The sequence below is a fragment of the Rhagoletis zephyria genome, unplaced genomic scaffold, assembly GCF_001687245.7.
Source record: "Rhagoletis zephyria isolate East Lansing unplaced genomic scaffold, Rhagoletis_zephyria_1.1 Rzeph_scaffold_08539, whole genome shotgun sequence".
Lineage (NCBI taxonomy): Eukaryota > Metazoa > Arthropoda > Insecta > Diptera > Tephritidae > Rhagoletis > Rhagoletis zephyria.
The window spans coordinates 7,654-21,255 of NW_016165619.1; the positions used below are offsets into that span (position 1 = coordinate 7,654).

The 13,602-nt window shown below is 34.4% G+C and overlaps 1 protein-coding gene across 1 annotated transcript; it reads right to left on the reverse strand.

Annotated features, from left to right (window-relative positions):
* Positions 1–5,185: 5,185 nt before the first annotated feature.
* LOC108375123 (uncharacterized protein CG7065-like) lies at positions 5,186–8,322 on the reverse strand. The gene has a single exon (XM_017631214.1). It carries the CDS (start codon positions 8,215–8,217, stop codon positions 5,215–5,217), a length of 3,003 nt encoding a protein of 1,000 aa, XP_017486703.1. The 5' UTR covers positions 8,218–8,322; the 3' UTR covers positions 5,186–5,214.
* Between the last annotated feature and the right edge of the window lie 5,280 nt (positions 8,323–13,602).

Below are 13,602 nucleotides of genomic sequence, written 5' to 3' on the forward strand. Positions count from 1 at the left end.
GGTATAGGTATCTTAACAGTTGGAGATTTTGTATGTCTAAAAACTTTAGATTTCTGACAGCTAATACACTATCTATATCCACTGGATACTGTTTACAAGTTTTTTCTAAGCAGACTTTTCGGATTTTCTGTTTTTGTGTCTACCGCATCTATTCCAATTCAAAGTAACGCAACTTTAAAATTGCCCAAGGATTGTTGCAGATTCTTTCTTTTCGAGGCTGGTCAGTTGGTTTCAAATATATTCTTCCACATTGCTGAACTTGCTTTGCATTAATTTAGAAGGGCTTTTAAATAATATTTTACACAAATCCCGATTTTTAATGCATTAATGGGTTCGGCTGGAATAAAAGTTATCAGTTTTGGAATAAAGATTAATACAGACGGTATTTACTATTATTTTCCATATAGTTGGAATTTGGATAATAGAAGGCCGTGCCTGATAAAACTTAATAAGTTCACATTAAAACATATTTATCTCGAAAAGACGGTAAGTGCTTGCGCAAATGTTTTAAGCTTACTAATATATAAAGCCTTGAAGTTATAATTAAAACAGATTCAGGAAAAGCACCTTGCGCATTTTGGGGAAAAGACGAATTGAAAAATTCCCCATGAAAAAATTAGTTTACGGCGCGGCTGAACTTTCTCCGATTGACCTGAAATTTTGGATAAACATTTTGTAATGAATATTCACCAATCTGGGGTGTGCGTCGTAACAAAAATTAAAATCAAATTTGTTCCATATGGCTAAGGGCCAACCTAGTGTACATGTTCTCAACTCAGATAAACTATGAAAAATTAGAAAAACCTATGGCTTGTGTACTATCGAACTTGGTATTAAAAATAAAGATAAATCCAACAGCAACCGATCACTTAACTCCCATTATTTAGTCTGTGAAATTCGAATTCTTCGATAGAAATTCGATTCATGCAACACCGTCTTCCTTTGCCCTTTGTATTTTACTAATGCCATTTTTCTTAAACGTGTTAGCAGACATGTCTAGAAGCTAATCAACCACTAAGTTGTATAGGTGGAGACATTTCGAAGCTTGTTGTTTGGACCAGTGCCCACCAAACACTTTCCTGGGAAACGAACTATATTCGGCCTTTCACATGTACACAATCGGCTTCTTACACGTATACAATCCGAACGTCAACAGAAAGAGTAGAAGAGCAACAAATTTTATTTAGTTGCATCCAAACAATAGGCGAAGCAGGTTGATGACGCATTATTGTTGAATAAAGTAGGTACACTGAGCAGAATGAATGAATATTCATTCAAAAATTTTAGAACACAATTTTTCGTACATACACCCCTAGAAATAGGTACCAAGTCGTGCTCTTTCTTCATATTAACTTTGTGAATTATGTATTTTTTTTTTAATACCAGACTAGTCCTCAGTTAAAACATACAATATTTTTTGTTATTTATATTTTGGTTTAATCGTTATTTTAAATTGTTCTTAAATGTCAAGTTTTACCAAATTTTAAGATGATATATATATATTTATTTTATTTCTACTTGAAATCAACGAAATTTTCTTTTAATATTCAGAGTGCTCGAAGCACGTTGTCTTTTTTGCTCAGAAATCCACACTTAAATTATAAAAAAATAATAATAATTTTGTACAATACATACAAAATTTTACCAACTTTTTCCTTTCTTAGGGCCGTTAACTTTTATTATATGTTTCTATGTTGTTTAGACCTAAAAAATAGCGCACAATGAAAAAAACGGCAAAAAAACATACCAAAGTTTTTATAATAAGTAAAACAACACAGAAATTTGCATGCATTACCACCAACACATTCTCATTTTTTTTCATAACTTATACATTCTCATTTTAAGACTTTTCTCTTTTTGGCGGGCACTGGTTTGACTGTATGGACTTTTAACCCGGGACAATCGCGCAAGAGTCTCATTTTTTATTACTTTGAATATTAACAAATGGTTTTACAATTTTGAAATTTATCGTATAAGGGCCATTCCATTGCGACTGGTGGGACATTTTACTCCAGAATGTTATCAATTCTGAATTATAACTATGTCGTCGGAAGTTATGCAACAGCAAAAGATGTTTATTAATATAGTAGCATGATAACACTGGATCACAAATTTTATTTTGGTTTTTATTCTCCAGACGCCACAAAAATCGAGTTAATTGTTTATTATATGGATACGTTTTCGAGTTGTTTTCAATTTACCGTTATTCAGCTTAAAACAAAAGGTGATTCCACTTAGTCACTAATATCTCATGAATCAATTTAACAAATGGAATACGACAAATGAAAGCTAACAAAATTCCACAAACCATCGATATATCACGTTCCGATGGGACTGATAGTTTTTGACAAATTAATTAATCCAGTGTAGACAGTGTGCCAAGTAATGACATTTCATTTTTCTCATATCCATATTTTACAACAGCTTGAGTGTGTTATTTAAAATTTTAACCTTTTGATAGATGGAATTTATTAACAAAAAAGAAATATAGAAAGCGAGAAAAACTAATAATGCCGCATGCGTGTTTTTTATGCAAGTGGTCGCAGTGCGGTGACTCCGTGTTCATCGTACCGAACTACGAATATGTAAAAAAAAAAAAAAAAACAATGGGAGCTAGCTTGTCACATGTCTTTGCCACCAACAGCACGTATTTGTAAGAATCATTTTAAAACCCCTGACCTTTCTAGTACGAGCCTAAAGCATAAGCGATATCATCCGGAATCAGTTCCGTCAAAGCGAAATCCTATGTCGAAATAGATAGAATGTACGAAATTAACTTGAAAAAGATGTGCATTTTTACCATGATTTGCTCAACAAAAAGCTTTATCATACGATTTTTATGTTTATTTATTAAGGAGTCAGAATGCCATATGCGGTTTTGCACAAAAATTTGTGTTTTTTATACCCGAGCGCACTTGTGCACAAGGGTACTATAACTTTGTTCACATAACGGTTGTTTGTAACAGGCAAAACGATACGAGATAGATATAGGCAAATGTATACATAAATGATCAGAATGAAAAGAGAAATCGATTAAGCGGTGACTGTCTGTCCGTCCCTTCGTCCGTACCTCTGTGCACACGATACTCTTGTAAAAATTGACATATCTTAACGAAACTTGGTACGTGCACTTCTTTCAGGCGTAGGACGGATGGTATTGACAATGGGCAAAATTGGACAATAACCACGCCTACCTCCCATATAACGGTAATTTTCAGAAACACGAAAACAGCGATATTTTAGTTACTACTGAAGATTCTTCTTATTTTTTGGCGCAGTAACCGCCTAAGCGATTTTGGCCGAGTTCAGCAAAGCACGCCGGTCGTTTCTCTTCTGTGCCAACTGACGCCAATTGGAAACGCCAAGCGAAGCCAAATCCGTCTCCACCTGGTCTTTCCATCGCAGTGGGGGCCTCCCTCTTTCAGACGAAAACCACGCTCTATAAGTCACTCATCATGCCCGTGCTGGTATATGGCGCAGAAGTATGGACAATGACAACATCCGATGGGGCGCCTCTTGGAGTGTTTGAGAGAAAGATTTTGCGTTGGCGTCGGCGAGTACCGAAAATGAAAATTTGTGCTTTTACATTGTTCCAATTCATCTGCTGTAGAATATTTTCCTTTGAATCTTAGATCGATTAAATTAGCAGCCATATAATTTAAGTTTTTAAAGCGGCGATGCAAGGATTTTAACATTTTATCCTTCAAATCGGTTACTTCACACTCGTCTGTTTCGGCAGTTTGTAAAAAAAAAATTTCAAAATAGGCCAAATTTAAGTTATATACGCCCACTTATCCGCAGGCAGTGTATTTATAGAACAACTCGTAACAGCAAACATATTAATCGCTAGTTTTGCTCTAAGCGCCTTTCATAATGGTAAAGGAACTATTCCATTTAGTTGGATTATCTTGTATTAATTTATGTGTTGGTAAATGTAATAGCTCCTGATAGGATTTCAAATATCTGCTGGCTGATTCACTTCTATGAAATTGGCTCAGTATTTTACGACATGGCGAAACAACCACAAAATTTTAACAACTGTTGTGAAATAATGTAACTTTGCGACAAATACAACACCTTGTGAATTGCCTAATCGTTCGGCATTATCACCCGAAGATAAACAATCATCCGAACAAGCCGAATACCGAAGACAGGCCGAACGTTCGGTCGAACACTAATGTCAAGCATGCAGAGTGGTGACAACACACACATACGTACATAGTACATGTTTTTCTGTACAAATGCACTAATCGCGTGCTGTGGTGTTGATTGAAACTCAACATTTTAAACCACATTTACATGTCTGGCTGTACCTGAGTGCGCAAAGATGCTTGCCTCAATTTGTTGATTTCCAGAGGGTCAGAGTTCGATTTCCCTTGCAGGCAACATGCAAATTAAATTTTATTTTTTATTTTTATCCATAAAAGCAAAATGATTCATTTTAATATGTGCGTACTTGATCTGATATTTGCCACTATACAGTACTTTCATTGCCGTTTATAGTAAGATTAAATACATTTCTGTTTGATTTTACTATTTTTTTACTTCAGTGTAGAAATGGTCACGTGGGCAAAACATAAACAACAACATATGACATATAGTACCGCTATAAAACAGTCTGATCATATGACAGTGTTGCCACATAATGAAATAATCTTGAATAAAAACTGTGTTGTTAACGAAGTCTTAATATTAGTCTTATAATTATTTCGCTGGGTGTATTAAAAAATATTTAAAGTTGTGACTGGTGGGACAGGTCCTTGTGACTGGCAGAAAGTAATTATGTATGTATGAAGTAAGTTTCCATAGATAAAAATTATAGCATATTTTCAGTTTTCTTTTAATATTTTTCAACAGTCATTTAAAAAGATGTTACTACTGATATAGAGATAGTTACAGCATTTATGTAGCTTTCCTCCTTTACATGGAATGACCCATAAGCAAACCACTTTTCAGAGCTTTTCTAGAGATGTCAATAAATCTCGTATTCTGTAAGATATAGCTTTAAATTTTGTTAAGGGGTATATCCGAGAGAAAACTAACGAAATATGTAGAATCTTTTATATTGATGTTGGCAATATGTACTAAATACAATAAAAACAATTTTGTATGGCCCGAGAAAATATTTTTTAATCAAGCGATAATAGTAAAACCCTAATTTCAATTGATCCACCACATCTGAAAATGTAATTCTTGCAAAAATTTATTAACGTATTAATTTTTATTTAATGAAGCATTTCTCTTCATAGCAGCTCCATAGTCCTCCGTTTGATAAAAGTTGTCACCTATCGGCTTGTAATTCGGATTTGGTATTCTTCCAAGCGTCCCAATGTTTACAAAATTTGATGGTTTATTAAACATAGGGTTCGTAAAGTTCTGATTAATGGCGTCATTTTTAGTTCCTCCGTTGAAGTGCCCCTCGAAATATGGAGGTTTGGTTAGAAAATTTTCTTTCTTTCCTAGATTTTGCCAATGACCACCCCGAGAATTAGCGTTAACAGAATACTGGTCTACGGCTGGTATGTGCATTCCTTGATTGTGGTCATTATATATTTTTGGATTATGGGAGTTATTTACAGAAGTTTGGCTGTTAGTTTTCTGCATTGATAATAGCTCCATTAGTGTGTCCGACAGTGACTTTTGAGTAGAAGAGAATGTATTAGTACGAGTGTTTTGTACAGCATCGGCCAAGTTTAAAAATACCGGCTTTTCCACTTTATTGGGGAAGGATTGCTGCATGCTCCGCCATCCCATTTTATCGGCATGTTTAAGTAAATCAGTGGTAAATTGTATAACACGATTGAACCCCTGTAACTTAGTTCTGTCGAGTAATCCAGCAAATAATATTCCTTTCAACTTTTCCACAGCAGTTTCCAAAAGGGTACAATTATCAAAGGTCAAAATTTGTTGTTCTAACTCAAAATTATTACAATTTTTCTCTATCATTAAAGCTTTGGAAAGTAAATTCATTATTTTCGCTCCTAAACTACCAAGATAATCTTCTAAGGCAGTTAAAAGTCGGAGCACATGGATTACAGTGGGTTTGCCATCAGCCATTTTATTTTCACTTTCCATGTAACGAGAATGTGAAGAATGTGAGATTACATCTGGAGACCATTTTTCATCCTGAATTCCATAAGCATTATCAGGTTTTAGTCCAATGTGGTTAATAAAGCGATTTGAAGAATTACTCCTTTCAAACTCTGAAGAGCGCTTTCGTACTTCCATTTTTGAATCACAAATTTCTTTTTCAAAAAGTTCCTCTAAACGATTTTTGAAGTATTTAACCCACTCAGGTTGATAATTGTGAGATCGATGATCTATTCCCTGTGAAATAAGTTGTTCCTTACGCCGACGCCAAAATCCATTCCATTCTTCATCGTAAAGAGGATGGCTTTCTGGATTTTTTCGATACTCTCTATACATGCGTTCGATTTCATAAGTTACGACTGCTTCTTCATCCCGATGAAACGAGGAGGCATTTGGTGTATTAACTAAATGTTGCCGAGATTGTATTTTTTTTTTTACTGAAACATTCTGTGGTGACCGAGAACGTGAAGGACGCTTGCTGGGTTTTTTATTGACGCTTGGAGATGATGAACGCTTTCTTTTACGAATATCCACATATTCGGAATTTCTTTTGGATGGATCATGGCATCGTTGATTTAAATAAAGTTTTTGCTCTGGTTTTTCAGCGAACCTGGCATAATTATTAGTTTGGGTCACGTATTCTGAATGTTCAGTAATTATCTGTTTAATTTCCTCCTCACTTATAACGTTTGTGAATGATGGTCCATGTTGTTGGCAAGCATTGGGATAACTATATATTTTTGCAATCAATTCGGTTCTCATTTTGGTATAAGTAGATAACAGCGCCACAAAAGGGGTGCTTCGTCCATGATGCTCCTCGATTCCAGTGGCAATTTTTGATAAAATATGATTCATTACATTGAAGTAATCAATATACTTAACATGCCCAATGGCATCTTTAAACTTTTCGATGGTGTTAGGGTAATGCAACTCACAATATTTAAGCCGATGATTATATCCAGTTAGATGTCCTTGCATCCGATTTTCATTTAGTACGATTTCGCAAAGACAACATTCGTACATCGGATATTTATCAGTAGTTGTTTTTATGATTTTAACAACATATTCCACTCCTATTAGTCCCTCCACATTCTTATTCTGAAATTGAATTGTTTCTCTTATGTTTTTAACTTTATCTGCGATTGAAGCAGATAAAGCTAGCTTTGTGTTAGTTTCAGAATCATTTTGGGCACTTTCTAGTGGCTTTTCTTCCTTAATTTTCGGTGTCTCTTTTGCTCCTTCAATTTTTTGTAGATTCTCAGTATCGTTAGATTTTGGTAATATATCGTTATTGAAACTTTGCGTGGCTGATTTTTTTACGTTAAGGGAAAACTTTTCACCATGGCTGAATATACAATTCTTGGTCAAAAACTTGTAACTTGAACAGCGAACGGCTAAGCATGCTATTTGAGCTCGTTTGTGCGCTAATCCTTTGAAATGATTGTCCACCGTTATAATTCCAAAACAGAACTTTGAGCATAAAGCACAGTAGAATTTTGTATTTGCAGTTTTGTTCACGGTTACCATCCGAATCCACTTGCCCTTCTCCACACTGAATTCGATTGTTAAAATATCTGGAAGTGGCAATTTAACATCTATCAATATTTCCTCAGGCTTGGTAACATTTTTTGCTAAAATCGTTTTAGCTAATGCTTCATTATCTGTAAATGAACTTAAAAAATTGCCTTCACATTCTCGAACGCATTGAGCAATCAATTTCAGTTTAGATATAGGCGTCTTCTCCAGATTTTTAGTATCGTTAGAAAGTTTGTTAGCAGCCCCGAGTTCATTTTCAGAAACATCTCCACCACCTGCAACTTTTTCGCAATCCTTGTTATATGTATAAAAAGGATGATAGAACTGTTCGACATTTTTCAGTGCTTCTTCGTGGAATTTTGCTCTGATGTGATTGCTAAACTTCGGGCATTCTACAAATTCTTTGCAAGCAAGGCACGAAAGTGAATTCAGCTGGTTTTCTTTCTTAAATGAAGCACTGAACAAAAAATCCCAACGTCCATTTACTTTTATTTGTGTCATTAAAAGTTCTTCTAATTCAAGGTGCGGTATAAAGTTCAAAAACTCGTTATTATTTAGCCGAGGCAGTTGTGATATATCTGATTCCACCATTTTTAATGTATATCCTCTTCAATCTGCTAAAAGCGTAATACCGCTGTAGAATGAACTCAAATGCGCGTTTTTTGGTGTTAAATATGGATAATTTTAGTTTTTACTAAAATGGCAAAGAGAAATAAATTTTTAGTGTTAGGTTTGTGGTCAATTACATTTTTTAATTTAAATACATGCAGATTGAGAGAGTTTCAAGGTATTAGGGACTATTAATTCTTATATTGGTGTTTTGTTGAAAAACAGAAGTAATGGCATTTTCTTTTTACCGAAAACCTTTACCTTCGCCCGATTGCCCTCGTTGCACAAATTCTAAGAGAGCAATGAAAAGATAAGATTGCAGTAAAGTAAACGCCATAAATATAAATGTTTCTACCAACTTAACAATAATATAAAACACACATCTTAATATAGAAGGCCTTACTCATTATTTTTTCAAAATTCAGCTCTGCATAAAAATAGGTAGATTACTCACTAAAGGCTTAATCGAATTTAAAATCAACAACAGGGTGGCGCCGAATGACCTATATGGTTTGAATTCTTTATAACAGTTTTTTTTTACTCTATGCCAACGGGATCCACGCCTGGAAATGACCTGCCAGCAGCGTTGCCGAATGCTTTTGCTGAAAAATCGTCATTTTACCTTGAAAAATCGTAATTTCGGCAAAAAAAACCCTCAAATTTTTGGTTGTAATACTAAATATGCTAAAAAGAGCACGAATGTGCGAAGCAGAAAAAGGACATCACTTACAGAATATCATTTTTCAAAGCTAATTGCAAAAATTTCCCCAATAATATACTGTATTTAAAAAAAAATATATAATAATCGCATAAACAAAAAAGTTATAAACCATTAAACTATATAGCTCATTTGGCGCCACCCTGTACAACATAAAACATTTAGATTCTGTACATATTAAAAACCAGTATAATGAAAAAGATCTCAACTGAAGAACTTTATGCATTATTTCCACTAGGCATTAAATAGCAAAAATGACAAGTGACAAAGTGGGCACTAAAAAATATTCGTGTCATTACCTAAAAAAAATAGTCATTAAGTTCATTTCCAAATGACATTTTTTTAAATGGTATACATTTTTGTCATTTTAATGCCTAGTGGAAATTCGGCTTTAGTTTTTATAAATTTTTAAAGTTTTTTGTAACGAAACCAAAAATTTACTGCCCGTCTCCACAGGATAAAGTTTATTTCTTGATACATATGTTATAATATAAATAGCCAATGGAGACTGCACATTGCTCTTCAGAAGCAATAACTATATATCATAGCTTATATATTGCCATCTATTGCCGGCAATTGTGAAGTTTTCATTTGCACGAAAACTTCGTGGCGGCAACATTATTGATATTTTAATATAAAAGCAAAAATTGAGCTGTTTTCCTTTGAAATATTTGTTATTATGTACTTGTATGTGAAATAGCCTACTTTCTTAATTTTTTAAGCGATTAAATCCGGCAAAAATACGTTTTAGAAGCCATCTTACTAATGATTATATCAAGATATAAAAAGTCCACACAAATATTGCCAGTGATATAACTTACATACATATATCTAGCAACCAAAATGACAGCTGGACAGCAATAAATTTTATCCTGTGGAGACGGCCAGTTAGATAGGGCCTCCTTCTATATTGATATTTACATAATTGTACATACTAGCTTCCAAGTTTTTTCCTATGTATATACTATAAAACAAATTATACAATCAATGCTAACAAAATAATTAGTAAATAGATTTATAAAGTAGATATGTGTGTCATCCGGTTCTGTATCAACTCTGCAGAAAAAGTTATCAATTGATTAAAATAATCAACTTCTAGTTGGCTTTTTTGTGGGAGTTCGATAAATAACTAACTTTTAATTAGCTATGACAAAACTAACTTTAAGTTAGTTGCAAAGTCGTGCAAGAGTCATGCAGACGTTATCTGTAGTTTGTTTTCTTTACAAGTTTCTATTTAAATATCCTCACAAAAATTACTTTCAATACACTTTATTTCTGAACTTCGCAGATTCTTTTTCGTATTCTGGACAAATAACAGGAAGATCGAAATTTTACATAACAGTTTTGAAGTTATGTCTGACGGTGTTCAAATATGGGACCACCTACAGCGGAATATGTAAACCAAGGTGTATTAAACAAGGTGTGATTGACAACTCAAATACGCTCTCGTTTAAGGTACTTTTATGCCAAAAATATAAACAATCTATTCAAAATTCATACAAACTTTTTTCAATTTGACTTTATAGGATGGTTCTTCTGAGAGCAATGTCAAATTCAATCACACTTTGTTGAATACATTTTGATGTAAACAAATATGAAATGTAATAAAATAAAGTAAATAAATTAATAAATAAAAAAGTAAAAAAAAAAACAAAAAATATTTTGCCAAAATGTATTGAACGGTAAACTAATAAAAAAATGTTTTCCATTGTTTATTACTTTGTCATTAAGTTTGTGTCTTCTGAGCGTACATCGAAAGTTTGTATCAGAGAAAAATCTGAGATGATTGATAAAACTATTGACCGGTTTGGTGAACAGCCAAGTCGGTTACTTCTTAAGTAATTACAGCAGACGGCAGAAAACAAATAGCGCACATAAGTTTCTATAATAAAAATAGCATATTAGGTGCTGCTAACATAGATATCTTTTTTAAATTATAATTAAATCATTAGTTAAACTTAACTACAGAAAAAATTTCACAGAACTTTCTTCTATTTAAGTTTAACTAATTATTTAACTATACTTTAAAATAGATAAGTTAGCAGCCCTTAATGATTTTTTTTTGTATTGCACGGTGTGAGAAAACAGACTAAAATTTATATTTTTTGCATAAATGAATATTTATACCAGCATAAAAAATCTGCGTACCCAAATTTTCAATACGACCTCATATTTATACATGCATATGTATGCATTATAATTTTAGAGAAGATATTTCGCAGGCCGCGGACCGCGATGCTGGTAACAGAGGAAGAGGAAGGCCTGGTCTGCGTTGGAAAGACCAGGTGGAGAAGGACTAGGCTTTACTTGGCATTTCCGTTTGGCGTCAGTTAGCACAGAAGAGAAATTACTGGCGTACTGTTTTGGACTCGGCCAAAATCGCTTGGGCGGTTACAGCGCCAATAAAGAAGAAGATGATTTCGCTGCAAAGCAACGATTATAAATTGTTAGTTTATCTTACAAAATTGCAGAGGAATATTACAGAGTACACGGATTTTAATTTTTTTACATTTTTTTATTTTGAATAACGTCTTGTCCGGCTATTTAGGTTACTATACAGGTATGTATAGGGTTTAGTTGAGATATTCATCAGGGTTTAGTTGAGATATTCGCCTTTGACCACTATGTTCTGTACATTTCTCAGCACTACAAAGCATTTGACTGCCATCCACCTTAGAGTGGCCAGAAGTGATTCGTATGCTTACGGTTCAAATCGCACCTCACTACGTCCGGATATTTATATCCACGAATCCTCAGGGTACCTGGAATATCCGAACACTCGTTTGGGAGCGAGCTAGAGTGGGAGGGCGTAAAACCCCGCGTGCGCTGGGCTTGGGTCCCGACACTTTTAAACCCTGCCCAATGAAAAAAAACACATGCCTCGGATGATACCCCCCTTGTTTTGATTACGATCACGGCAAACGTAGGAAGGACTATGATTTGAGGGTATGTACATGTAATATCCGATCCCTTAATCGGGAAAGTGTTTCTGCCCGGGTGGTTGATGTCCTTGGGAAAATAAAGGCAGACATCTCAGTCATCAATGAAATGCGATTGACGGGGCGAATGAAGGTAAGCGTAGAGCCTTGCGACGTCTACTACAGTTGCCACGCAACAGCGCAAATTCAGTGTTGGATTTGTGGTGGGAGAGAGACTCCGTTGCCGAGTACCGGCGTTCACTTTAGTGGACGAACGTCTAGCCACAATCCACATCAAAGCGAGATTCTGCAACATCTCTCTCATATGTGCCAATGCCCCGATGAAACAGATGGACGAGGCATCCAAAGATCTGTTCTATGAGCGCTTAGTGTGGCACCCATATGTGGTACAATTTCAATTCAAGTTGAGTTTGCTAGTTTAAACATGTGGCAACCCTACTAAATATAATTCTGAATAAAGTCTTTCAAACGTATTTCGATTGATACCAACCTCGTTCAAACACCTTAAAAATATCTTAAATATTGAAACCAAAGATATCTTAGCACTCTTACGTTTCGACTTTTCCAGGAGGCAACTCTTACGAAAAATAAAAATGCATTGCACATCTAGCTCTTGACACCTGATTTTTCGTAAATTGAATGAACGGTGCAAATCTGAAGACATTAACAAAAAATTTATATGTATATGTAAGGTACTAATTTTTAAAAAGGTGGCAGCCTTATTGCACGTCCGGGGATCCTTTCACTTTGCACCTCATTTTTAGTACAACTAACTGTAACTGGCAAACCTCCGAGTGTATTTCTGCCATGAAAAACAGCTTCTCATAAATATACAATCGCCGTTCGGAGTCGGCGTAAGACTGTAAGTCCCTCCGTTTTGTGTGACAACATCAAGGCGCACGTCACAAATCGCAGGAGAAGCTCGACCAAACACTAACATATGTGTAAGCGCCAATCTATTATTATTATTAACTGTTAAGATATTATAATTTTTAAAATAGTGCCAGCCCTACTAAAAAGATAATACATTATTGGTCATCTAGAGGCCAAGCACCTTCATCTGACACCCGATTTTCTATAAAAATTCTCAGGCCTAAAGATAATACCTCTATTAAAAAATGTTCACAAATCCGTTCAATAGTTTTCAAGATTAACGTGGTGAAAAAATACCGCATTTGCTTTATTCTATGTAAGGAAGATACATAGATTTCTACGTGTACTTCGCATAAAATGTAAAATTTTGGGAAAAAATAGTAAAAACCATTATTACTCAAATAAAATCTAATTATTATTAAGCATTTTTTTTATTATTAGTTTGCGTCATAACTTGTCAGCTTGCTAGCTCTTCTCGACGGAACTCAAAAATATTGTTTATTTATTGTTTTCTTTAAATACGCACTACAAACACATTAAATAACAACCAAAAAAAAACACACACACGATATGCACATTAACTACCCAGCCAACAAAATATCCGGAAACGTATCCGAAAACGGAAACAATTTCGTATAAATCCTGATGTTTCATCCGTTTTCCGATTCCATTTTCGGGCGTTTTTCAGATTAATTCTCCCACTAAAGTGTTTATCAGAAACATATGTGCATAAAACAATCGAAAATGGTTATAAAACGGATGCGTTTTCGGCTGTTTTCCTAAAATTTGTCTGATTCAAATTTTTCGTTGAAAACGATTTCATTATGAACTTCACAG